Source organism: Talpa europaea, assembly GCF_964194135.1.
Source record: "Talpa europaea genome assembly, chromosome: 1".
In the NCBI taxonomy this organism is placed as follows: Eukaryota; Metazoa; Chordata; class Mammalia; order Eulipotyphla; family Talpidae; genus Talpa; species Talpa europaea.
Genome location: NC_140073.1, coordinates 39,588,286 through 39,616,096, shown reverse-complemented (window position 1 = coordinate 39,616,096; position 27,811 = coordinate 39,588,286). Strand labels below are relative to the sequence as shown.

The window sequence follows — 27,811 nt, the reverse complement described above, 5'->3', positions numbered from 1 at the left end:
GGGCGGTGTTTACTGGCGCATCTGGGGCGCGCCCCGTTTCCAAAGTTTGTCCGGGGCGCCCCCCAGAGGCCCTCTGCTCCGCCAGGGCCCGGGGTTTCGGGGTCAAAGGGGCGCGCGGGGCGCTGGGGGCGGGGAAGGCGCGGGGACAAAGGCCGCGTCCGAGGCGTCCGGGGCGTCTGAGGCGCAGGCGGATCCGGCGGCCGCGCGGGTGGGGGCGCCCGGGACCCGGCCACGACCCCGCCCCGGGGGAGCCCGTGCGCCACGGAGCTCCCCGGGGCGCCCGCAGAGCCCGCGCCGGCCGAGCCCCGGGTCCCGCCGCCCGCGCCGCCCCCTCCCCGCCCCCTCCCCCCGCCCGGCGCGGCGCGGCGCGGCGCGCGGCGAACATGGCGGCGGCGGCGGGCGCGCGGGACACTCTACCTGAGCCCTGGTCCTACGGCGTGTGCCGCGACGGCCGCGTCTTCTTCATCAAGTGCGGCGCGGGAGTGCGGGGCGCGGGCGGGCGCGGGCGGGCGGGGCGCGGGGCCGCGCGGGCCCCCCGCGGGCTCCCGCGGCGCTAACAGGTGCACCTCTCTCCCCGCAGTGACCGGCTCCGCTGCACCACCTGGCTGCACCCGCGCACCGGGGAGCCCGTCAACTCGGGCCACATGATCCGCTCAGGTGGGCGCCGGACCCGCGTGGGGGGGGGCGCGCTCGGGGGGCGCTCGGGGGCGCTCGGGGCGGCGGGCGCGCACGCCGCGGCGGCCCAAGTTTGACCCCACTTTTCTCGCCTCCCCGCAGACCTGCCCCGCGGCTGGGAGGAGGGCTTCACGGAGGAGGGCGCCAGCTACTTCATCGAGTGAGTGATCGCGGCAACTTGCGGGCGCTGCCGCCACGAGGTCGAACCCGGTTCCCGCCGCGCCCCCAGCCCCTCTCCGCTCGGGTCCCCCGCGATTTGGCGCGCACAGCGCCGCGGCCGCACTTGGGTGCAGTTTTGTGTTCGGGATTTGTGTGGCGGGGTCCAGGAGGAACTGGGGGGGTGTCAGCATCTCCCCTGGGGGACCACGGCAAGGGTCCCGGATTGCGCCCGCGGCGGGGACTGGGGACTGGGGCCGCCAACTCTGCGCCCTGGACCTGGCAGTTGGGCGGGATTCGAGCGGGCGTGAGGCGGACACGCCTCCCTCCAGGCCCGGGGCTGGGCTGAGCCGAGCGGGTGCTCGGACCGGGGTGGGCGGGGGTGGGGAGCGTAGACGTGAGTTTCATCTGGGGTGGGGGACCTGGGGCAGGAGGTGGGGTTTGGCGGGGAGGAGATAAAGAGACGAAGGGAATGTCGCCTGGGAGGCCTTTCTCTTGGGCGGGGTTCTCCAGGATGGTGGTGAAGACTTGGAACCCCCTAACCCCATCCCGCCCCATCCGTGGCTCGGGTCTAATGGGGGAGTCGTGGGGGTGGGGAAGGGAACTCATCAGCCAATAATATTCCTCGAACACGCCGCGTCTCTCTCTGGCGGGTGCTGGCACAATCCCTCCTGCCTCCTCAAGGCAAGCCGGAGATTTTCCCAAAACCCGGGAGCGTCACCCCATTATCGAGGTTATCCCAACGTGGGTCTGGAGAAATCAAAGAGAGGAGCAGTAAATTGAGGCGCCGTTCATTCTCTACCACTCCGGATGGGTACCTGTGTTGCAGCCTGTCTGCCTGTGAGTTAGTTTCATGAGGTCAAAATCAAAAACTGCTTTTGATCCTTTGCCCCAGTCCGGAGTAGGCACTTGGTAAATGTTCACTGAATAAACTAGCCAAGGACGTGATCTGGACGGTGATCCGAGGACTATTAGGTGTGAGCTAGAATTCCTTTCTACTTCAGCTTGAAACTCTCCTAGTCTTTCCTGGAGCAGCATCTAACCTCTGATGGTCCCCCAGAATCCTGAAGCTCCACCCCCCCCCCCCCCCACTCTTAGGATGCTTGTACTCCTTACGGAGGTGATTTATAAAAGTGAGCTGATTTATAGAAGTGAGCGTTAGGACTGTGGCTGTGGTCCTGCTGTGCTCCCTCCAGTGTGAGAGAGAAGTTGGGGAGCTGGCAGGGACTAGCAGCACTCTCTGTCAGTGGGTCTTTCTGGCTCATAACTGCATTCATCCATTTTTTTTTTTAGACTTCTCCCGGGTGTCTGCATTGTTCTAGGTAGTGGGGCTACAGAAGTGAGCCAAATGAGCAAGCAAGGACCTGCTCGAAGAACTTGCCATCTAGTGGGGGAGGAGAAGAAGCAGAAAATAAGTAAATAAACAGTATTAGATTGTGGTAACCAGTACACAGACAATGAAAATAAGGTGATATGATGTCAAGTGACTGGGTAGTTTGGTTGAACTGGGACAGCAGTGGTGGTGTATCTGAATGGATGACATTTAAGGTAAAATTTGTTTTTTTTTAAAAAAAGATTTATTTATGCATACAAGCACTGGGGTACAGGCCAGAGGTGTGGGGGGTGAGAGGATTCACCAGAGACAGAGTGGGGAGCAGAATAGGCAGTTGACTGAAATGCACTGCTGAGGGGAGCAGCAGGAGTGTCAGGAGAGGTCTGCTGTGCCGTGTGGGTATCTCCCTGGCTGGGGCTTGAACTTTGTGTTGCATGGGCTGTGGATAGCCTCATAGTTTGCATCTTAACCCCTTGCACCTCCATGGAGGCCCTAAGGTAAAATTTGAACTACACGAAATAGTCATCCTTATGCTGACAATGACAACGGTGGCAAAGCACTTCAGGAGGAGAAAACAGGACCGTAAGGCTTGAAAGAGGTTCAAGTTCAAGGAACAGTGTGGCTGGAAGGTGAACAGAGAAAGTGGCATGGGAAGAGGCAATAGATGAGAGAAAGTTAAGTGACAGAAGTCTTTATGAGCCAGGGTAAGGAGTTTTTTAATTTTATGTGAAGTCCAGTGAGAAGTTACTGGAGGGTTTGAAATAGGAGAGCGGTGTGATTTGATTTGTATTTGTAGAAAGACTCTGCCTGCTGTCGTGTAGGTGGGCACCTGTATGGGGCAGAGCAGTAGAGACTTGCTGCAGTCCACGCAAGAGTTAATGATGGCTTGACGGCACGTGGTAGCCCTGGAGATGGAGAAAATTGCCAGATTTAGGCTTGATGACTGGGATGTAGACTGAGAGAAAGACAAGAGTCAGATGACTTTGGGGCTCAAGCATCTGAGTGGATGGTGTTCAGATCTTTGGGAATATGCAAAGACTGGGGGAGGAACAGGTTGGCAGTAGGGGGAAAGCATGAGATCTTATTTTGCCAGATTATACTTGAGATATGTATATATCAGCTAGTCAGATGTATGACTCTGAAGCTCAGACAGCAGCCTCAGGAGAGATCTTTGGGCTTGGAGGTGTTGTCTGCAGGATTAGATGAAATCATGGAGGACGAGGGTGTTGACAGAAGAGAGAAGATGACCTAAACCTTAGGACCTAGCGGCATCCGAGGTTGGGAAAGGAAGCAGATCCAGCAGAGGAAACTGAGACAGGACTGAGAAGGTAGCAGAAGACCCAGGAGAATGAGTCATCACAGAAACCTGAAGGATGAAACCTGCCAGCAGTAGGGCGAAGAGAAAATAGGGGATGAGGAAATGGAGGCAGTGAGTGTAGGTAAACCTTTCAGGCACCTTTGTTATAAGGTGGAGGTGAGAAGTTGGCTGAGAACTGGAGAAGATGTGAGATTGAGGGAGGGGTTTTCTTTTTTTGCTGGGAGTTTGCAGAGCATGTTTTGTTCTGTTGGGAATGGCCCAGGAGAGAGGGAGAAATAGATGGTGCAGGAAAGAGGTGGTCTAGTTGCTGGAGCAATGCTTCCGAGGTGAGGGGTCAGGGATCTAGACCCTGAGTCCCCTGGTCTCAGGGGGGAGCAGGTGCACCATCCACGGGAGAGGAGGAAGGACTTGAGGTGCTGGACCCCGGCAAGCATGTTGACAGGTTTGCTGAGGGGAGAGGTGGGTTTTCCTACATGCTGGTTTCTTATTTTTCCATGAAGTGCTGGGTAAAGTCTGTTTTTTTTTTTCCCCTAATTTTTGTTTGTTTATTTCTTTATAGAGTCTGGAGCTGGGGGATTTGAGGAGTGTGTAGGTTACACCCATCAGTCCTTCATCTCTTTTGCTCTTCTATGGTAACTCTGTTTGTGAAATCCCTAGTGATTAGCCTACTGCAGCCCTGGCTCTCTGCCCCCCAGGGCTTTGGCTGAGTCCTCCCAGGCCTCGGGGAAAGTAGTCTCTCCTACAGTTAAAGGCAAGCCATGCCGGGGAAATGACCTTGGTCGCTGATCTTATTCCTTACCTCCTTCTGTGACAATTTTTTAAAAAGATTTTATTTATGCATATAAGAACTGGGGTACAGGCCACAGGTGTGTGTGTGTGGGGGGGTGAGAGGATTCACCAGAGACAGAGTGGGAAACAGAATAGGCAGAATGAAATACATTGTTGAGGGGAGCAGAGGGCAAGACAGGAGAGGTCTGCTGTGCCATGTGGGTAGCTCCCTGGCCAGCTGCAGAGCCTTCAGATAGCTTCACAGTATAGTGCTTCACAGTGCTGTGCTTAACCCCTTGTGTCACCAGGGAGGCCCTGTGACAATTTCTTTTATTTTTTTTTTTTAAGATTTATTTATTTATTTATACAAGCACTGGGTACAGTCAGAAGTGCAGGAAGGTGAGAGAATTCACCAGAGCCAGAGTGGGGAACAGAACAGGCAGACCGACGAAATACACTGCTGAGGGGAGCAGAGGGCGGCAGGAGGGGTCTGTCGCGCCATGTGGGACCCTCACCCGCGGCCAGGGATCAAATCGGCGCTGCAGAGGCTGCAGGCAGCTTCGCAGCCCAGCGCTCAACCACTGTGCCACCAGGGGAGGTCCCCTGTGACAATTTCTTGAGAGGTTTTTGGAGTTCTTTAGGGGCTCTTAGGGATTTAGGTGTAAATATTCTTTTACCCACATTAAAAAAAAATGTTTTGCTTCGGTTTGCGTTCTTTTTCTTAGATTTGCTGTAAACATTTCTGAATATTTGATTTTTTTTTGATGGAGAAATCTCTTCTAATATGGCTAAGTTAGAAGACAAAGTATAGCCACAGATGATTTTATTTTCTCCAGTGGATCCTTAGACTGGAAAGTTGTGTGAGGTTTCAGTTGCTCCTAATAATTGGCAAATGTTTGAATACTCTCCAAAGTCCATTTCGTGAAGCAGAAAACCTTAAACTAATGCAGGTGAATTTTGGTTTTGATTTCTGCACTTTTGTTTCAGTGTTGGATTAATTGGAGACAAAACATATACAGAATCTACTTCTGGCTCTCCCAATCCTAGATTAGATGATGCTTATATCCCCTTTCAGAAGACTTTTTGTACTCTAAGACCTTATTTTGCCATGAATCCCTTAGCCAGGGAGCAAGATATAATAGGAATTGTGATAATAGTGTCATTAACAACCACAGCAATAATAGTGATAACAATTACTTAATAGCATCATCTTCTCAAGTCCTTGGAAAATACTAGGGACTGTCATATAACTCTTATCTGATTTAATCAAACAACTTTGATGAAATGAGAACTGTTACTAGTCCCATTTTAGAGACATGGAAACTCATAATAATTCTGGATATTCTAACAGCAAAGGGCAGTTGGCTTTTCCCAGTACCTTTTCTTGCTTGTTCCTTATAATCGCCCCCTGAGGCAACAGAACAGTGGATATCTCTGTTCTTCAGGTTATAAAACTCAGGTCCAGCCTGTGAGTTTAAATGATTTGGCAGAAGGGTCAGAGTTGGGACTAAGATGTAGGACTTCCATCTCCGATATGGTAACTGTGGTGGTGGTGGTGGTTCCTAGCCTGGTCACAGGTGATAGCCTGCATCGGTACTGGAAGGAGCCTCATGCCATGTGCTATTTTTGCTTTGAGTCAGGCTGCTGCAACCTCTGGGGCCAGCCTCCTTTGCTAACGATCAGGTGCTAGGAAGGGCACCGACCCTTGGTCTCCCCCATTGTTGGGGATGCATGCCTCTCATTAGTAAGGAATGATGGCCATTAGTTATTAGTAAAGATGATTTCGCAGACAGACTTTTCAAACACAAGACATGAAGGAAAAGTTCTAGAGCAGACCTTGGGAGCTAGAGGGTCACACTGAATTGTTCTTTGGGGATTTCTTGGAACTTTGGGGATTTCTCTGGCTTCTCACAACAGCAGGTCATGAGTTGAAAAGGAGGATAAGGTGGCAGAGGGGAGGGCCGGGCTCTCGGCTACTCTGCCAGTGCCAAGGCTGCTCCTTGGAGGTAGGATCCATGTTTCCCACTTCTGAGACTCTGGTGCCCAGTCCAGGGCTGGACACTGAGTGGGCACTTGGTGTTTAGTGAAGCAGCAGTGTTTTAAGAGTGAGCTTACTGGGTATGCCAAGTTGGGAAACTCCTTGTTGAGATCAGGGTTGTCGGGGAGATTCAGCAAGGTGAAAGAAGCATAGCCACCAGGAAACAACCTGTCAAGGCTGGTGACGGGACTGCAGGCATCTTGGAGGGAGTCACTTGCTATTGAGGACAGCGCTCAAAGCAGGAACCCGACACCCCCAGCTTCTTCAACTCAAAACTGAATGTTCTGTCAGGGGAATGGATGTCTTGCTCATTGGTCTTGGCACCCCTTCTTTGGTTGCCAGGCTTTTGTGTCCTCTGTGACTTGACCCCAGGGTCCTGGTGGAAAATAGCTGATTGCCCGAGGTCTCTTCTAGAAGTTTCAGTTTCCTGGGTTTCAGCTGTGGAGCCTTGCAGGGTCATCCTGTGTAGGAGCCATTCTCCTTGTGGTTCCCATTCCCACGTGAGGCAGTGAGGCTCTTGGGAAGGACATTTTTGAGGCTAAGAGCAAAGCCAGCCTGCAGGCCCTGGGGGCAGGACTGGCTGCGTAATTGGCAAGATCCAGTGTAAAAGGAAAGCATAGAGCCACTTGTTCAAAAGCAGGGGGAAAAGTGCCACTAAAGGGATTACATTATAAAACTTTTTCTTTTTTCTGCAGTATTTCCCTTATCTTGGCAGAATGCTTTTCATTTACTATTTGAATGTCATTTAAGTAAAGAAAAATTGAAAATTTAACTTATAAGCAGAAGTCTTAAGGTTCGTCTCTATATTGTTTTTTTTTTAAATAATAAATTTTATTTTTATATTCCCCATACAATTGCAACCCCCTCTTTCTGATCCCAATCCCTCCCCTCCCGACCCCCCCCCCCCAAAGTGTCTCTGTTTCATAGTTTTTTGTTGATTCTGATTTTCACTTTCTTATAGTTATTCATTTTCCTGGTCCCTTATTTAAGTTTTCTAGATTCCTGCTATGAGTGAGACCATCCGGTATTTTTCTTTTTCTTTTTCTTTTTGGCTTATTTCGCTGAGCATGATCCCTTCCAGCACCATCCATGTTGCTGCAAATTGCATGTGTTTATCTTTTTTGAATGCTGAGTAATATTCCATGGTGTATATGTACCACATCTTCTTGATCCAGTCATCTATTTTAGGGCATTTGGGTTGTTTCCAAAGCTTAGCTATTGTAAACAGTGCTGCTATAAACATAGGGGTGCAGGTGTTCTTTGGAATTGATGTTTCTGTGTCCTTTGGGTAAATACCTAGGAGTGGAATTGCTGGATCATATGGAAGCTCTATGTTTAGTAGGTCCAGAAATCTCCACACAGCTCTCCAAAGTGGTTGGACCCGTTTGCACTCCCACCAACAGTGCAGAAGAGTTCCTTTTTCTCCACACTTTGTTGTTGCTAGTTTTTTTAATATGTGCCATTCTCACTGCTGTAAGATGGTATCTCATGGTAGTTTTGATTTGCATTTCCCTGATTACAAGTGATGTTGAACATTTTTTCATATGCCTGTTGGCCATTTGCATTTCCTCTTCAGAGAAGTTTCTTTTTAGCTCTTCTGCCCATTTTTTGACTGGATTATTTTCTTTGTTGTTGTTGAGTCTCATCAGCTCTTTGCAGATTTTTGTGATCAGTCCTTTATCATTAGTGTTGGGTGCAAAAATGTTCTCCCAGTTGGTGGGGTTTCTCTTTGTTTTTGTTATTGTCTCTTTTGCTGTGCAGAAGCTCTTTAATTTGATGTAGTCCCAGCTGTTTAACTTTGCCTTCACTATCACTGCTTTGGGTGATGTCTGTAAAGATGTCTTTGATGTGCAAATCACGTAGTGTTTCGCCTATATTTCTTTCTATATATTTTATGGTTTCAGGTCTTATGTCTAGTTCTTTAATCCATTTTGAGTTGATTTTCGTGTATGGTGTGAGGTAGTGGTCAAGCTTCATTCTTTTGCATGTAGCGACCCAATTTTCCCAGCACCATTTATTTTTTTTTATTTTTAAAGATTTATTTTTATTTGTTTATTTTATTTATTTATACAAGCACTGGGTACAGTCAGAAGCACGGGAGGGTGAGAGAATTCACCAGAGCCAGAGCGGGGAGCAGAGCAGGCAGAAGGACCGAAGTACACTGCTGAGGGGAGCAGTGGGCAGCAGGAGGGTCCCACATGGCAGGAAGCCATGTGGGACCCTCCTCTGGTGGCCGGGGAGCAGCCGGGGATCGAACCGGCGCTGCAGAGGCTGCGGGCAGCTTCGCAACCCAGCGCTCTACCGCTGTGCCACCGGGGAAGCCCCCAGCACCATTTATTGAACAAACTTTCTTTGCTCCAATGCATAGTCTTTGCTCCTTTGTCAAAGATTAGTTGACCATAAATCTGTGGGTTTATTTCTGGACTTTCTATTCGATTCCATTGGTCTGTATGTCTGTTCTTGTTCCAATACCATGCAGTTTTGATGATTATGGCTTTGTAGTATAGTTTGAAGTCTGGGAGTGTGATGCCTCCATTCCCTTCTTTTTTTTTCAGGAGAGCTTTGGCTATTCGGGGATTTTTGTGATTCCATATGAATTTCATCAATAATTGTTCTATTTCTTTGAAGAATGACATTGAAATTTTGATTGGAATAGCATGGAATCTGTATATTGCTTTTGGTAGGATGGCCATTTTAATAATGTTTATTCTTCCAATCCATGAGCAGGGGATGTCTTTCCATTTCTTTGTGTCTTCTTCTATTTCTTTTAACAGTGTTTTATAGTTTTCTTTGTATAGGTCCTTTACCTCTTTTGTTAGATTTATTCCCAAGTATTTGATTTTTTTTGTTTCAATAATAAAAGGGATGGTTTTTTTGATTTCTTCTTCAGATTTATTGTTTGTGTATAGGAAGGCTACTGACTTTTGTGTGTTGATTTTGTATCCTGCCACTTTACTGAACTGATTGATTAGTTGAATTAGTTTTTCTGTGGAGTTTTTGGGGTTCTCTACGTATATTATCATATCATCTGCAAATAGTGATAGTTTGACTTCTTCTTTTCCTATTTGGATTCCTTGGATGTCTTTCTCTTGTCTTATTGCGCTGGCTAGGACTACCAGTATTATATTGAAAAGCAGTGGTGAGAGTGGACATCCTTGTCTCGTCTCTATATTGTAAATTATAAATTTTAGGGCCTCCCTGGCGGCACAAGGGGTTAACACGCAACCTATGAAGCTATCCACAGCCTCTGCAGCATGAATTCGATTCCCTAGCCGGCCAGGGAGCTACCCACATGGCGCAGCAGACCTCTCCTGACTCGCCCGCTTCTTCTCTCAGCAGTGTACTTCGGTCAGTCTGCCTGTTCTGTTCCCCACTCTGTCTCTGGTGAATCCTCTCACCCCCCACACCTCTGGCCTATGCCCCAGCTCTTGTATGCATAAAATAAAATAAATCTTTAAAAAAAAATTTTAAATGCATACATCAGGAAATTGACTAAATCATCACTTGACTAAATCATCACTTCCATGTTCTGCTTTGAGATATCACAGGGCAAGAGGTACTCAGACTCCCTCTCAGGTAAGAGTGAGAACCAGGAAGTCAGAGTGGGGCCTGGAATTCCAGGAGGCTGGGAGTGGGCAATTAAAAACCTGTCCCAGTGAGGCAGGGAGTGAAGACCAGGTGAAAGCCAAGTCATCAAGCCTTTTCGAGAAAGCATTACCCTTCTGGAAATAATGCCACTTACCTAGGTTGCTTGTTTTTGTAATCAACAAACCCACTTTTCAGTCTGAAATTAAAAGGATAAGGGAAGAGTTAGGGAATGAAGCTAAACCAGGTGTGATGGGATGTCCAGGTGGGGACTCCAGTTGACTGCAGGCACCAAGTGTAGAAAGTCCTTCTGGAAAGCCTGTAAATACTGGGCAGCTCAGGAAGCTGCCCCCTTGAGGTTTAATGAAGCCATCAACCAACCGTCTTCCGGGCCACCCTAGTAAAAACTCTGTCCTGTCATGTTTTCCTCCCCAGACAAAAGTTGACCTTCATGGTAGTATAATTTGTCTTGTAGAGTGCCAACCTGTTTCTTCATTTATTGTCATCTTTCTCACTGAGGCACTGCTGGGAACAGCAATCCCAGAAACTTTATTCCTAACCAGAAAGCAATAATTCCACAAAGAATTCCTGCGAAACTAACTGCTTACATCTATTTAAAATGGAAATTCTGAAACCTCTTGTTGAATGTTAAGAAAAGGCTCCCTAGCCTGGCAAGTTTGACATAATCCCACACTTTACCTTTCATTTCCTGGTTGTTTTATCAAGGGTGAAAACTGGTTCAGGAACTGAAATGTTAGGTTCTGTGTAAAAGGAACAACGCAGTGTTGTGCAGAAAGCTGCAGGAAGGATTAAGAGCCACGCTTTGTGCCCTGGTCTCAAAGCCATCCCAGAAAAGATGTGGGAAAATCTCTTTAAACACCAGTTGCAAGTTGCCTTTTAAGGCTTTCTACTTCTGGGAGGGGTGTGGTTCAGAGCAGGGACAGCTGGAGAATGGAAGGGGAGAGGTGTTACCCCATTTGTCACCTGTGTGTCATTGGTGGTGCTCTTTCTTTTTTTTTTAAAAAAGATTTATTTACGCATACGAGAACTGGGGTACAGGCCAGAGGTGTGAGGGGTGACCGAATTCACCAGACACAGAGTGGGGAGTAGAACAGGCAGAGCTACTGAAATACACTGCTGAGAGGGGCAGCGGGTGAGTCAGGAGAGGTCTACTGCACCATGTGGGTAGCTCCCTGGCCGGGGCTTGAACCCATGCTGCAGTGGCTGTGGGTAGCTTCATAGGTTGCATCTTAACCCCTTGAGCCACCAGGGAGGACTTTCCATTCTTTCTTGATATCTTTGCAGTAGATTTGGATCTTCCTAAATTTTGGAGTTTGGAAAAAGAAGGTTATTTAAGAAAGTGCTTCATGATGTATTTAGTGATTTAATAAGGAGCTTGCTCCCATTTTCTGTCTTCAGAAAAGAATGTGGGTTAGTCTTTTTGCCATTGCAAGCCACGAGCTTCTTGGTGGAATGGCATGGTGTTTTAAGTAAATATCAGCAGAGAAAGAAACCACAGGTGTATGGGTTTTTTGCCTGTTGTTTTTAAATGACTGGAAAGACATTTACTTTCTGATTCTCTGAAATGAGAAGTATCTTGGGTTCATGTTTTATTGTTTATGGAATGCTTCATGAACATTGCCTGGTTGGGGGTTCACAAAATTATTGTATTTTTTAAGTGCAGAAATGGAGCACTGAGGGATAAAGAGACTTCCTAAAGCCACATGCTATATTATTAGTTCAGCTTTCTCAGAGAAGAGATTGGATATCTTGTTGGCTCAGCTCAGGGCTTCTTATAGTTTTCCCTCAGCCCTAATGAAGAAGGTCAAGGCCAACTCACCTGGGAGACTAGATATCAGAAAATACCCTAAAAGGTTTTCTCCTAAAATTCATGTAGACTTTACCCCTATTTTATTTATTTATTATTTTTTTTAAAGATTTATCCATTCATGCATACAAGAACCAGAGTACAAGGCAGATGTGTGGGAGGGTGAGAGGACTCACCAGAGACAGAGCAGGGAACAGAACAGACAGACTGACTGAAATCCACTGCTGAGGGGAGCAGCGGGCGAGACAGGAGAGGTCTGACGCACCATGTGGGTATCTCGCTGGCCAGCTGGGATTGAATTCATGCTGCAGAGGCTGTGGACAGGTTCACAGCCCTGTGCTCAACCACCTGCGCCACCAGGGGAGCCCCCCCCCCTCTAATTTATTATAAAATCCATGTCTTCCATTCAGCGCACAGCCTTGGCTAGATGCATCATGTTTATTGTATGGCTTTCTGTTTTCCTAAGCAGACACATGTACCCCTTGTGGGCACCAATTCCCCTGTTCAGTCATAGGTGGCAGAGAAATGTGGGGAGACTGCCTTTGGCCTTCCAGCCTTTCTGGGCCCTTCTATTCCAGAGGAGGAGGTACAGGTTTTAAGAAAACCAGCAGATGGTCTTTTTTGTCTTTTTTACCCCCTGGACTAAATTGTTGCCTACCACACTCTCCCAGCCTCCCTAAGCCCCACATCCAGCCCACAGGTGACCTAAATGGTCACCTGGACACTGGCATGGTAGCAGGGATAGTTTTTTTTTTTCTTTTTTTGAAGCTCAAAGCATAGCCAGGCAACTTCACCATGTAGAATAAAGGATAGGGGTTGTGCATGTGGTGGTGGGCATAGAAAGAGGCAGTGAGTATGAGCTTGGCCTCAGGAATCTGACTCCCTAGATTCCAATCCCAGTTCCACCATCTGCAGCTCCCCAACCTTCACAGGTTACCTACTCCCTTCAAACTGTTTCCTTCACTGGTAAAATAGGGATAAATACGAGGATTGCGTGAGCTAATTGATGGAAAGGATTTAGCAAGTAGCTGGCATATACTCAATGCCAATAAATGTGAGCTCCTTTTCGGTACATTCACACAGTTATGAGGTGGGTTGGACATGTGGATTCTGAGTCTTAATCCCAATCAGCTGCTGTTGCTGCAGAAGTCTGGCGCCCTTGATCTAGGGCTGGCTGAGTCAGGCCTCAACTCAGAAGTTGGTGTGGACCAGTGAAAACTACATAACCATTATGCTTATTAAAAGGATGTTTTTGGGAAATACATACTGAAATATTTGCTCTTAAGTGGTTAAAGAAAAACTTGGTGTGTGCAGGAGAGTGACTGATAGAGCAAATGGAGCAAAATACTAATAATAAATGAGTCTGGGTATGAGCTAGATGGAGGTTTTTTAACTTCTCTTGCAACTATTCTGTAGTTTAAAATGATTTCCAAATAATGTCAATTAAAAAAATGACAGTATATAACCTACTCCTGCTTCACTCTTCTCCCTCTCCCCATCCCTGACTGCTTCCCTCTCCTTCCATCAGGAATGTGCAGGGCCAGGGACCTGAGCAAAACCTGAAGGCTGCAGGAAAGCACTAGAACAAGGTTTTTGAGCTACCTCTTCTTTGGATGCTATCCCAAGGCCATGGGCACCTTTTCCAGGATGCAGGGACCGAGTGCCAAGAGCCCCGAGTAATGAGATGTGAAAACAGCTCCTCCTTTGCCCCTCGCTGCTGGGCATCTAGAAGGCTGCACAGATGTCCACTCCTTAATCTGGGCAACCACCTGTTTATCGGCTCTGCCTAGTGAAGGACAGACTTACTGTCCGGTGCTGTGCGGCCACAGATGTCAACAGTAATAATCTTCAAGGTGCCTTAGAGTTGAGAAACACAGATTTCTTTTAGAAGCAGGTATTTTTATTTTCCTCATTTAACAATCAAGCAGGTGAGACCAGGAGTTGGATGGGGGCTGAAAGAGCTTCCCAAGGCCAGAGCATCAAGAGAGTAGATGGGACTCGAACCCAAACTTCTTGGGTCCAAGTTTGCATGCTGTTTCATTTGTGATTCGAGGTGTCTTCTGGCTCCTATCATCACCCCCTCTGTTCTAAATCCTATAGGTTATCCCCCAAATGGGTCATTTGAACTTTCTCGGATGATGCTGAGGCAGAAGCTCCCTGGTGCTCTCCTCCGAAAGTCCCCCACAGGGGAGATGAATGATGGTTTGGGTGGAAGGACCCCAGGCACAGCTGGTCCCTGGTTCTCTGTGGGAAGCAAACCGCCCCCCAGTCTTCCCAGATATCAGCTGACCACAGCTTAGGGACTGATGAGCCTCTTAAGCCTGCTTAGGGTCAGGCTGTCTCTCAGGTCCTGCCAGAAGAGCATTACCAACGTCACAGCCAGTGTTCTCAGAGGTTCTCAGGGGCTTCTCTTGCCAACGTGGAGCCCTTACCCTTTCAAGATCTGGCAGCTTGGAGTCAGCACGCAGTTCTCTTCCTGGCTGCAGGCTGCCTCCTGTGCTTCCCTGGGGCTTTGCAATGCAGGAGGTGTGGGGATGTGCTTGGGGCTGAAAGGGGCAGAGCTTCCAGGCCAGTCCTCTCCCCAGCTTCCTGGCTGCACAGCCTCCTGTGTTCTCTCCCCCCGGGATGACATGGGAGATGAGAAGTGGGGGATGAGACTGTCTGCTTCCCCCAGGAGAAGCCAGAGCAAGGTATCAGGTTGCTGCAGTGACCTCTGCACTAATCATATCCTCTCCACTTGCAAACGAGTTGTCTGTAGGTGTCCACAGATGGACCTGGTGGGCCGCCTGGAGGAGCAGTTTAATCAGAGGCTGTCTGGCTTTTGGTCCAGGATTCATCTGTTCAGTCACCAAAGTCTGGTGAAGCTCCTGCTGTGGGCCAGTCTCCACACTGGATGCTGGGCAGAGAAATGGAGGCCGTTGTCTCTGCCCTCTACAGTGCCAGTCCAAGAAAGCAGAAGGACAATGGACAGCTTCAGTATGGGTGACTGGGGCTGCAGGCCTCTGAGGAGGGGGCCCTAGGGAGCACCAGAGGGTGAGTGTGAGGAGAGACAGGCAGCTGTGGAGCAGCGCAGTGGGTGGCTGAGGCAGGAAGCCAGTGGAGAAATGTGAAGGAGCTGGGAGTAGGTGAAGGTTTAGTATGTGTGCATCTGCCTGCAATCTGAGGAGGCTGGAGCTGAGCTGAGGCTAGGCTTCAGGACAGTGATGTTATTGGGGATGTCGCCCACCTTCTGTGTCTGAGGGATGGTGCCATATGGGGTCACAAAACATGACTTTTGGAATCTGAGTGTCCTGATTGAAATTTTCACTCTGCTGCTAGGTTGGGCAGGTGATGTAAATCTCCCTGTGCCTTTAAATATTTCTTCATCTGTACAATATAACTTTATGGCCAATTTAGAACAGTGCCTGGAAATTTGTATATGCTATAGAAGAATTTTTTTTTTTTTTTTTTTTTTTTTTTTTTTGGCTATAGAAGAATTAACTGTGATCACTGCCAGTTCTGCAGAGGAAGCCCCTTCAAAACCTCTGGTGAGGGCCTCCCCGGTGGTGCAGCTGTTGAGCGCTGGGTTGCGAAGCTGCCCGCAGCCTCTGCAGCGCCCGTTTGATCCCCGGCTGCTCCCTGGCCACCGGAGGAGGGTCCCACATGGCGCGCAGACCTCTCCTGCCGCCCGCTGCTCCCCTCAGCAGTGTACTTCGGTCCTTCTGCCTGCTCTGCTCCCCGCTCTGGCTCTGGTGAATTCTCTCACCCTCCTGTGCTTCTGACTGTACCCAGTGCTTGAATAAATCAATCTTAAAAAAAAAAAAAAGTATGTTTTAAAAAAACAAACAAAAAACAAAAAACAAAACCTCTGGTGAAATGTGGCACAATCAGCAGAGGAGCTATGCTTTGTTTTCTTTGGGGAAATATCTGAGATCAAGTTAGCAGGGGAATGAGCTGGACTTACTTACTGGTTTGTCTCTGAAAGGAAGCTAACCACGAAATGATTGGGACTAGGTATCAAAAATGATTTCATATGTGTGCATCTGTATCCAGCCAGAGAGAAAATGAATAGGTTTTGTGTACTTGTGAGCTACACATTTTCCAAAATGGGCAGTTTTGATTTACTCCCCGCCCACCCCCATCCCCAGTGAGAGGGTTCCCAGGTGTTAGTGATTGCACTGCCTGGCATCTGACCCCTTGTTTTTGGAGGCAGCAGCTCTGGTATCTATACTTGATGAGGTAGAGATGAATAGAAGTGCTGTCTAACGTGCTATAGCGGAACCTCTAGGTGTTCAGCATTATTGTACATTCCAGGGTGATTCTACAGACACTGAAAGTGAAAACACGCAGAACCACCGCTTCTCCTCTTGTACAGTAAGGACAGTACTTTCCTCCCCAGTGTTACAGTTGCCCCTTGAACACCACAGGTTGGAACTACAAAGGTCCCTTTACATGTGGATTTGGGTCTTTTTTTTACCCACAAGTTCCACATTCACAAATTTAACTCACCTTGGATGTTAGTTGGTTGAATCCAAGGACATGGAATAAGGAGGGATGTCTATAAGCTATACTGGGATTTTTTAAAAAAAGATTTATTTATGCATACAAGAGCTGGGGTACAGGCCAGAGGTGGGGGGGGTGAGAGAATTCATCAGAAACAGTTGGGAACAGAACAGGCAGACTGAAATACACTGCTGAGGGGAGCAGCTGGCGAGACAGGAGAGGTCTGCTGCGCCATGTGGTTTGCTCCCTGGCTGGCCGGGGAACGAACTCATGTTGCAGAGGCTCCGTATAGCTTCACAGTGCTGTGCTTAACCCCTTGCGTCACCAGGGAGGCCCTATATGGAGATTTTTGACTGAGTGGAGACCAGTGTCCTTAGATCACCAGTGTTCGAGTATTAAACGTGATGGTCTGTCTGAAGCTTCTAGCTGTGTGGCTGTAAGGGCAGGAGGACACAGAACAGGATCTCTATGATCCGAGCAGACAGGGTAAGGAAAAGTCCTGGAGCCCTCAGTGGCTTTTGCAGGCTTTTATTGGGATTTACCAGGTACACAGCAGGCAGGCGTGCATGGGGGCTGGGCGGCTGGCAAACCTCCCAGCCCCCAGCAAGTCTTCACTCTATCTGGATTCTCCGATGTTTTCGGGTGGCCTTATTCTCTGCTGCTCTCGTGGTTCTGCTGGCGTCCCCGTGACGCTGCCCTTATAAGCCCAGTCTCTCAGCCCAGGTGTACTCACTTACGAATACCCACACCCCACTCCAGGTGCCCGCCATCAGGCATGCATTCAGGACTGCAAGTATCCATCATCAATCCTAATGGTGGGAGGGCAGAAAAGACTGATACTTTATCACCTTACCCTACAGTGGCACATAGTGGTGCTTGGCTGCTGTGAGCCCTTTTGTTTCCAAGAAGACATCTGTCAGAATTGATTGGATGGAGCTGTGTCACAGGCCCATGTCAGTAGGGCACAGGTATCGGGATTGTCTCCTCCTTTACCCAGGTTTACTGGTGGGCCTCTGGTTTTCTCCATGGAGGTTGGGAGTGTGCTGCCCTCCCTCCTGCCCAGATGATGCTGTCAGTCCCACAGGCTGTCAGTGGTCTGGTCTTGTGGGTGACCACAGAATGGGGCTGTCCTGCTTTGAGGGGGGCTGCTGAGGCCGAGTTCCATTCAGTGGTTCCATCTCAGAACCCATGACCACTTAGAAATCCTTCTGAGGGCAGAGGAGGGCCAGGGAGAGAGTCTCTTTGTTCTGAGTGGTTGACATTGATAGCCAGGGCAGGCCGACTGGCCATAGTTAAGTTGACATGTAAGAATGCTTCCTCCGTGTGGGAGAATAAATGTGTCCCAGTGAATGTGGTGGTGGTGAGTAAGTCACAGAGGTGTCTGGCCTTTCGGTCTTCCCCAAGCTGGTCCTGAGGGAGAGGGGGTGGGGACAGGATTGTGACTCAATGTCTAGAACCACCCGCCAGCTCCTTGGGGACGTGTGGGCATAGTGCTGGTGCTCAACCAAATAGGTGTGGTTGGTCAAGATGGTGAGACCATCTTGACAGGGTCAACCAAAGGGAGAGAGCGTTGACTGGAGTTGGGGGTCCACTGGGGTTGGTAACTGAGGAAGTAGAGAGGGACACAGAGCCAATGGTCTGGGTTCCAGGGAGGGGAAATTGTTCCCTTCCCTGATGATAAAATTAATTGGAAATTTTTTTTTCTCAGTACATTTTGACCTGAGGATTAAAAAAAAAATAGATGAATGCTGTGCAGCTAAATATCTATAATCACTGTACCCATTAATGCATTTCTAAATGGAATTGGTGGTACCTGAAATTACATCAATTTACTGAGGCTTTGAATAATGACACATTTTTAGCCCTGGTGTGTGGGTGGGCGCTGGAGAGAGTGGGGTGGCTGCTGCTTGGCATCTCCCCGCCCGCTCCTCACCTGAAAGTGCGTGGATGTGTTTATGTGTTTGGCACCAGATGGTTTCAAAAGCTCAGAGGGTATATAAATTCTTTGGGGGAGAGGAAAGTAATTGCTTCCTACTCTTTGAATAGATAGATATTTAAATTAGAATCCCAAAACACACTCTTCTTATTTCAAACGCCCCGTGTGCCTGAGGAGCCCAGTGATTTAAGAAGTAATAATTGTGTTGTGGGATGGTCCTGCAGGGCCTTTCAGTGGAGCGGTTTTAAAGAGTGTTTTTTCTTTAAGGTCTAGGTTTGATTTTGTTTGGTTTTGGGGTGTGATGGCTTGAGCACGGGGCAGAGGGACTGTCACACTGAGAAGTCAATTGATTCTGTCAAGTTCTTATTTGTTTTATAAAGGTTTGTTTGGTGCTCACCATGTGCACCATTGTAAGGGATTAACAGACACAGCCTCATTAATCCTTGAACCTACCCTATGAGGTACTTGTGTGATTCTTGTTTTGCAAATGAGGAAGATGAGGAACTGGGAGGTTACAGCACTGGTGTTAGGTGGCAGCTCCAGGATCAACCCCAATGGTCCTTAGTTGGGATACTCACATTCCACTGTCTCCTGCTTGGCCTCCTCTTTGGCTGACTGTGCTTCACAGATGCCTCTGATTTCACTTTGTTTCAGGGAAGTGCTCAAGCTTCACACAAGTCATTGAGAGGCTGTGGCCACAGAAGGGTGGGCAGGGGGAGGTGAGGGCATGGCCTGGGTGAGCTGTCTAGGACTCACTGGGAGCAAACTTCTGCTGAGTCAGCTCCTGGAAATGCTCCTCTCTTAACACACACACACATCCCACCACCACCACCATTGTAAAGAAGCCCTCTGGGCTTTACAGTGAGTCCCCTGAGAAGGGTGGTAAAGGCTGCTCCTGGAGATGGCTCTGAGCACTGTGTAGAGGGCCATAGCTCAGACACTGGCTATTTCTCTCCCCTGCCTGGCTGGCCAGGATTTCCTTCCCCCGAGGAACATGAGGTCTGGGAGAGGACACAAATCCTTCTAACCAAGTCTCTAGTCTGGACTTAACTCCTTGTAGGGACAGACACCTCCTTCCCCTAGTCCCACCCAAAGTGGAAAGAAGTTATTTAAAATAAGCTCCTCTTCGTAGTGAAAAGATTTGGCCTGTTGAGGAGAGGTGGCGTGAAAGCCTTGCTCTAGTGCTTTCCTTCAGCCTTTGGTTTTGCTCGGGTCCCTGTCCCTGCACATTCCTGCTGGGGCAGTGGTGAAGCAGGAGTAGGTGGCTGATGGTTCCATCCCCAGTGACATCCTGGGAGTTTTGAGGGGGAGGGGATCTGGAGCCGGGGGCAGTGGTGACCAGGAAGGGAGCAGAAATGTCCTTTCCTTTTCTCTGAAGTAGGGCCTTGGGGCAAGGCCTGACAGATCCACAATCCACCGGGTCCTGACAGATTCACAACCAGCTCATGCTTGTGTGAAAAAAACCTGGTAGTTCCAGTCTCTACAAGCAGAGAACCACTCAGATTCAGCTTTTTAAATTATGTTAATCATTCTGTGGCACAGGAGATTTTGTCTTTGTAAGGACCTTAAATTTTGACTTCCATCTTACATGGTTGATAATGTTTGCCTGGCACTCCCGTTCCCACCCCATCTGAAACCTGTCTGGAACTGGAGGCCTTGGGCGTCTCACCTCCCCCCACCCACCCCTTCCTGCCCCAGGCTGTTGGGATGCCTTGTGGTTCTTTCTCTTTGGATTGGATGTTTTCAGGTGGGACAGGTGAAGCGACCACCTTCCTGAGGCTAATCTCTCCATGTTGAGGTTTCTGGCTAGACTCAAGCTTACACAGTTCAGCTGCTCACACGCCAGGATTACAATATACAAGAGGGTACCTGTCTGTATTGTCGCGCTCTCATACTCACTTATAGACATTGTCAAATAGGGGGTGTTGAATTCCCTGATAGATTTCACCATAGAGTTAAAAATATCCAACTCTACTTGCTGTTTTTAACCATACACAGCTGCATCCTACAAGACCTTGGCTATTATAGCTTATGGGTTTAGGCAGTTTGAATATATATATAGTTGCAGCAGAGGTCTGATCTGAACCCTGGCTTGCTTCTCCTGGACAAGAGGAAAAATATCAATAGCTCAGGTGATAATGGAAAGATGGAGAAGGGAGGCTGGATTCAGTTTAGCATTTCCTTATCTCCCCCCTACCCCCATTTATCCGGCACCATCATTGCTATACTCTGGGGAATATCAGGGAGCCAGGGAGCTACTTAAGCAGATGTCCATATGGCTTCAGGTGATAAGATGGTCAGGTGGTGTGTGATTAGGTGTCAGGACAAGTAGTGCAAGTGCAGCATGGGGGGGAAGGCCCAGGAGGAAACAATTCAGGGCTTGATGCGACAGGGTAGACTTGGGGGTCTTATGTGCAGGGATTGCGTGGGATTGAGAGGACAGGTGGGTGCCTCAGGCCATGGGACCAGTATTCATCATTAGGGGGTCCTTTCATGTAGCAGACTTTCACTGGACACTCAGTGTGTCCAGCCCTGGCCTGGGCACTGTGAGGACAAAAACAAGTAAAGCAGAGTAGAGATAACAGCATTGAGAGGCAGTATGGCCCAGTGGTTAGGAAAATGGTCTGGTATAGGATTGCCTGGGTTTGAATCTCAGCCCTGCTACTTACTAACTTGTGGACCCTGGACAAGTCATATAATCTGTAGCCTTAGTTTCCTCATCTGTAATGTGGGGATAGTAATAACTGTGGTGGGATTAAATGAGTTAATATAAAGTACACTGAATAGTCTTGAATATAGAAAGTACTTTTGTGTGCTAGCTGTTATCACTAGAAAGAAACCCCATGAGGGCAGGCATTCAGGCATTTGGTAACTATCAGGCATTCAATTAATGTATCAATTAATTGAATTGATTATTCAATTAATGCTATTGGTGTCCTTCAGAAGCCTGTTCCTGGTAGAGACACAGACATGTTAACAACTAGGGGATAGTGATACCAATCTATGGGCTCACTGCATAATGTGCATAGAAATTAATACTATGACACTGGCTTTTGAGAAAAGAATGAGTTGACAAGGAATGGCAAGGAAACAGGAGCCAAGTTGCAAGTCTGTCTCCCCAATCTGGGGGCTAAGATTAGTTTTATGGGAGTGAGGAAGAAAGAAAAAAGGTAGGAATAAGTGTTATAAACTTGGCAATGTTTGATTGGCCAGTCCTGAATTGGTCCAGATGTTGGGAGGTTTTCCAAGGAATTTTGGTTTCATGTTAGTAGTTTCTTGGTTTTGGTCAGCTCAGAATTTATTATTATTATTTTCTTCTTTTGTTTTTTGGGGGAGTGTTTATGGCTTTCTTTTTTTGGTTTTGTTTATTTCCAGCTTGGAATTTAGCTCAAGGTCAGACAGTGCTGTGCATGACCTCATGCTGTGAAAGCCCCGGGAGGTGTGCCTGGCCATTTACAGCATCCCCACGATGGGCACCATGCTCCTTCCCGGTGCCAGCATTCAGCCTAGGAGGCTGTAAGTCCTTGTCTTCCAGATGGAGGCACCACCTCCTGCTGTTGCATCTACACAGATGCACATTGGGCTCTGATCTCACCTAGCCCTAAGGGGGAGCAAGTCCTACCAAGAGCTGGGTTCTGGGTACCATGCAAGGGCCCGGTCAAGAACCAAGTACAGAGCCACTCCTGTGAAAATAAACCTTAAAGGGGAAGTTAGAAAAGTTTGGTGTGGTCTAGGGCAAATTGGCCTTGCTTTTGATACTAGTGCATTTGATTTGATAAGGGAAACATGGTAACTAGAAAGGTAGCCAGGAGGGGTGGCAGTGAGGCTCCAGAGGCCTGGAGGAACCTGAGCTGGAGTTTGAAAATCAAGCAGGGATTTGTTGGGTGATGAAAGGGAGTTTGGACATTCAAGAGAGCGGAAGCAGCAGAGACTGATCTGTGTGAGTATGACTTGTTCAAGGACATGCAGAGAGGAAGGAGGCTGCAGAGAGTCCTGCTTAGAGGAGTTAGGGCTTCATCCTGAGTGCAGATGCAGGCAGAGTTTGAGCAGCGCTGGGTCTGGGTCCCACCGTAGTTGTGGGGAGGGAGGGGGATATCTGGGGTGGTCTTTATTCTCCCAGACACCAGCTCACACTTCCATGGGGTGGGACTAGAGGGAGTAGGTTGTAGTCCGCAAGGGATCCCACCAGCAGGTGAGGGCTTGGCTTCCAAAAGAGGAGAAGCAGGGTAACTCAAACCATCACCTGGCAGCATTCCTGTCTTAAAATATAGATGGCGATAAGGAGTGGGTGGTGTGAGTGTCCGAGGGGTGACCTAGTTAAAACCTGACCCCCTGGAGGTGCAAGAGCAAGTGTCACCCTTGCGGAGAAGGTAGGATATGCTAAGGGGCAGCTGCCGAGGACAGCCTTGTCCTCCTTACTTTGTCCTCCTCTGCTCTGGGAGGTATACAGAGTCCTGTCCTCCCTGACCTGGGCCCTGCTCACTGACAGAGTAGTCTGCTGTCCAGGCCCTGTGCTCAGTTAATGGAACCTGTGTGTTTATCCACTCCAGTTGAAAAAGATTTTGAGGAAAAAAAATCTCTTTGTATTTAGGCTTTTGTTCCCCACAGTGCATCATCATTCCTTATAGGTATTTTTTTAATAAAGATTTATTTATTTATGCATACAAGAGCTGGGGTATAGGCCAGAGATGTGGGGGGTGAGAGGATCCACCAGAGACAGAGCGGGGAACAGAACAGGCAGACTGAAATACACTGCTGAGGGGAGCAGCGGGCGAGGCAGGAAAGGTCTGCTGCGCCATATGGGCTGCTCCCTGGCTGGCCGGGGATCAAACTCGTGCTGCAGAGGCTGCAGATTGCTTCATAGTGTGATGCTTAACCCCTTTTGCCATCAGGGAGACCCCTTTATAGGTTTAATTATCTGACAAATGTTAACACCTTTGCACACCTTTTTCCACCCACCCACCCCTCCCATTTCCTTAAATATAGCGCCCCCCCCTCTTCAGAGAGAGTAGCAAAGAAATAGAGAAGGATGTTACTTTTCTCTTAGGCCTGTTGCTTTATTTTCCTTTAGTCCATCCTGATTTCTCTGAGACCTTCAGAACTTATTTCTGTGACTGATAGTTTATATGCAGGTCTGCCGAAGGTCCTTGTGCAGGACTTTTAAACTTTAACTGAGGCTTGGGTCTGACAGGAAATGGGAGATTGATGTTTGCAGGCAGGTGACGTGGAACCACGCTTTTCTGGCCTGCAATCTGGTGTCAAGAGGGTGCTCCTGACTTGGTTCTGTGACCATGGACCGACCACTTCTTTGACCCCTGCTGTCCTGGCTTCACACTGCCTGTGAGGTGTGAAGCCACAGGTTCTGGTGGTTTCTGGGGAACTGGAACCTGAGGACATGTTTGAAATCATTGGGAACTTTTGCCGGGCCTGCAGGAGTGGGCTGCTGGTACTGAGCCTGAGCAGAGAGTGACAGGAGGGAGTGTAAGCCAAGGATTCAGCTTCTTCTCATGTGGGCAGAATAGAAAGATGGGCATGTTGGCAGGAGGAAGGTGAAGGCTTGGAAGAGGATGCAGTGTGAGCAGATCATACTGATGTTGGATGATGCTAGATGCCTGGAGAGGATTTCACAGCGGTGATGTGCTTTTCTGTGACTAAGACTTTTCATGTACTCTTTGCTTTAATCCTCATGATAGCCCTAATAGGTGTTATTTCCCCATTTTATAGATGAGAACACAGAGGCCCAGGGAGGCTGTAAGACCAAGTCACACTAGGACTGGCCAGTGTATTCTGAGTCTAAGTCTGCCAGTCAGCTTTTGCATTACACAGTAAATATATTAATACTCTGAAACCTGCAGGTATTATATCATGATTCTCATTTACACATGTGGAACTGAGCCCCGGATTCAAATGACTTACCACCGAGTCACACAGCTGGGAGGCAGAGCTCCCCTGTGAAGCAGTTCTCTTTCCACTTTGAAAAGCAGGAACAGTTTGCCTAAGAGCCGCCTGGCACTGCAGAGCTGAGGTGAGAGTGGGGAGGGATGAAGGGTGGTGAGTCCTGCTGTGTGAGGCCCCTCACAGCCAGGCTACCTCCCCACACACACGTTCGTGCCCGCAGGCCTGCAGTGATGCAGCATCCACACTTGCACGACTAGACTGGGGCTCTGTGGATCAAATTCAGTTTGTCTTGAGTCTGCCCAGTCCAGGTAGCTGGTAATGCCCCAAACTACCTGGCATCGGGCTCATTTCCAGGATACTTTTAAAATACTGCCAGCTGTACTTTGAAGTATATCCAGAATCAGACTGGTCTCCCGACCTCCATGGCTATTATCCTACTTCATGCCGCTTGATAGGAGGGTACTGCAAAAATCCAGTATTATTGCAGTTCCTTTCTATCTAGGTCGTTGCTTCTCCTTCCTCCCTCAGCGCAGTAGTAGTCAGAGATTATTGGAACATTGGAAGTTGGATTATGTACTCCTCACTTCAAGCCACTTAAGGGCTCCCATCTCACACATCTCCCAAGTCCATACAGAGGCCTAGGAAGCCTGATGTCTTTTGTTCCCACCCTCACCCCCACTACCGCTCTTTGCTATTCTGCTCCAGCCAAATTGATGTCCTTGCTATTCCTTATGCTCCTGAACTAGCCTCAGGGCCTTTGCACTAGCAGTGAGCAGAGGAGGCCTACCAGGCTCTCAAGGTTCTCCCTGTAGACTTGGAGTTGAATGTGTCCAAGACAAGAAGACTCTGATATGTGATAGACCGAAAGAAAAGAAACCAAGGTTGAGTGAACACCTATTGTGTGTAGTTTGTAGCCACAATGTTTATGTAGTTACCTCCCATTTAACCATGTTACAGCCTTGAGGTTGATGATCATGTACCCATTTGATGGGATAGGGGAAATATGGTTCAAAATTGATGAATCCAAAGCTCTCACTGACTCTAGAAACTTAGGGGTAACTGGGAAAGGCTTTGAAGGAGAACCTGCAGCCAGGCTGTGAAGGACGGGTAGTATTTGGGTCATGGGGATGGTGTGGCATTAAGCGATGGTACAGGTGTTGAGACCAGAGTGTTCTGTCAGGTGTGGTTTGGATGGTTTTGTTAAATATGAACAGGTGTGTCTTTTTCCTATTTTTAATTACCGGGGAACAGGGAGAGGATTTTTTGAAATTTTTAAAAAAGATTTATTTATTTATACAAGCACTGGGTACAGTCAGAAACGTGGGAGGGTGAGAGAATTCACCAGAGCCAGAGCAGGGAACAGAACAGGCAGACTGATGAAATACACTGCTGAGGGGAGCAGCGGGCGTGCCAGGAGAGGTCTGCGTGCCATGTGGGGCCCTCGCTGTCGGCTGGGGATTGAACCGGTGCTGCAGAGGCTGCGGGCAGCTTCGCAGCCCAGCGCTCAACCGCTGTACCACCGAGGAGGCCCAGGGAGAGGATTTTTTAATGAAACCCTAGAGAGCTGAGGCTGGAGAAACCCAAGCACCAGCCTCCCCCCACATAGGATCTGTGCGATCTTGGGGCCACTGGGGATCGTCCCAGACAAAGGCTCATCTGACTACACCTGTTCTGCCTGGCCCGATGAGCAGCTTAGAGCAAACTTCAGCAGTCTAGGAGGCTTTCTGAGTGGGGAAGGCAGAACACTGCTACAGGGGAGGTGGCCAAGGAGAGAAGAGGGAACTATGAAATGCCTTCCCTGTTGGGGAGAGGGGTCATGCTGGCATGATTCAGTCATGTAAGCCCTTATAAAATAAAAGCTTCTTGATCCCCAGCCCATGCTGGTGGGATTGGAGCTGCTGAGAAAAGGCAAGGAGCCTGTCTTTTTTTTTCTTTTTAAGATTTATTTATTTATGCATACAAGAACTGGGGTACAGGTATAAGAGGATTCATCAGAGACAGAGCGGGGAACAGAACAGGCAGACTGACTGGAATACACTGCTGAGGGGAGCAGCGGGTGAGACAGGAGAGGTCTGCTGCACCATGTGGGTTGCTCTCTGGCCGGCCAGGGATCGAACTCGTGCTGCAGAGGCTGTGGATTGCTTCACAGTGTGGTGCTTAACCCCTTGTACCACCAGGAAGGCCCCCAAGGACCTCTCTTCTTGTGATCAGTTTAACTTATTCATATAATCATTTGTTCATTAACATTTGTTAGTTCCTACTTTGTTTCTGGTGACACCATGTTAGATTCTGAGGCTACAAGGGTGTCCTTAAGGAATTCATAGTCCAGTATGGGGAGAAAGGCAAACCAAAGGAGATAGTTAGTGTAATAAGGGCCTTGGGACAGGAAAACCTGGAATGTTGCAGTGTGGTGCCTGAAGCCATAAAGCTTTGCGGTGGCAGCTTTGAGTTTGACTTTTATCCTAATCTAACCACCTACCAGCTTTGACCTTGGGCAAATTTCTGGGCTTAGTGGTTACATTATCTCATTCTATTTCTCAAATCAGCCTGCTGAGGACAGACATTTCCCCCATTTTGTAGCTAAGCAAATCAAAATTGGAGAAGGTGAGTCATTTTGTCTGGGTAACTCACTAAATGAGTGGCAGGACTTGGATCTCAATCCATGTCTGACTTCAAAGTTCCTGCACTCACTGCTCTTTCCAGTTGAGGAGGAGGAGTTTTGTCCATGTTCCTGCTTGAACAGGTTCCTCTGGGAAATGCATCCCTGGGACAAAGGAGTTTCTTTACCATGGACTCCATAGGAATCAACAGGATGATGTGACTACCCAGAATGTTAAGTTCATTTTAGGTTGCGTTAATGGTAATATAGTACTCATACCATGGGCGGTGGTGGTGCTGCGCTGCTCAGGGGAGATCACAGATGGAGTGTCGAGGTCCATTCCGGGATCATTCTTTTAACAGGGATGTGGCCAGTTAAGCCCTTTCAAAGAGATGACTATGATGGGTGCTGGAAACCTTGTCTCCTGAAAAATAGCCAAGGAAATGGTGGTGGTGGTAGGTAGTGTGTGTGGGAGGATGTTTCATGTGAGGAAGAAGAGGCCCATTTGGAAATAAGGATTGACTGCAAATATCTATAAGGCTGTCATAGTTTATGTAAGGCCAGGAATGGCCACAGAGCAGGTTTTCTGATCCCATGCAGACTGGATAAAGGAGCAGTCAGAGTCCTCAGTGGTTTTTTGCAGGTCTTTTATTGGGGTTCACCAGGCATATGGCAGGCAGGGGTGCTGGGGGGCCGGGAGGTTGGCAGGCCTCCCAGCCCCCAGCAAATCCTCACTCTATCTGGGCTCTCTGGTGATCTCGGCTTCTCTTCCGGCTTCTGCTGCTGCTGCTGGCGTCCCCCCGTGACGCCGCCCTTAAAAGCACAGTCTTAGCTCAGCTGAATCCCATCTACCTATGCCCACACCCTATTCCAAGTGCCCGCCATCAGGCATGCATTCAGGACAAGGATCCATCATCTATCCTGATGGCGGAAGGGCAGAAAAGCCTGACATTTTCTTTACCCTACAGCTTATGAGAAAGCTGCAGGGAGAAACTTTTCGACTCCAAGTTTACAATAGAACCTTCCGCATTGTCTCAGGATTTAGTGAATTCACTGTCACCAGAGGTAATCAAGTGTGGATAGACACAGTAGAAAGTATGGGGTAAATGCCCCCTATTCTTCCTGTGCCCAGAGTCCCTGATCGTGGCTATGTCTCTGATGCTCTCAGGATGGTTCTCAAAGGAGGTTCTGGGTG

The 27,811-nt window shown here is 48.6% G+C and overlaps 1 protein-coding gene across 3 annotated transcripts in view; it reads left to right on the top strand.

The window, feature by feature from the left end:
* Positions 1-383: 383 nt before the first annotated feature.
* Positions 384-27,811, top strand: part of PLEKHA7 (pleckstrin homology domain containing A7) — a gene marked incomplete at both ends in the record, with an annotated part of 209,079 nt that continues 181,651 nt past the window's right edge. For all 3 annotated transcript variants that reach the window (XM_084238017.1, XM_084238016.1, XM_084238015.1), the window contains 3 exons: positions 384-469; positions 581-657; positions 778-835. In XM_084238017.1, coding sequence (XP_084094143.1) covers positions 384-469; positions 581-657; positions 778-835 — 221 coding nt within the window. The remainder of the gene's footprint in view (positions 470-580; positions 658-777; positions 836-27,811) is intronic.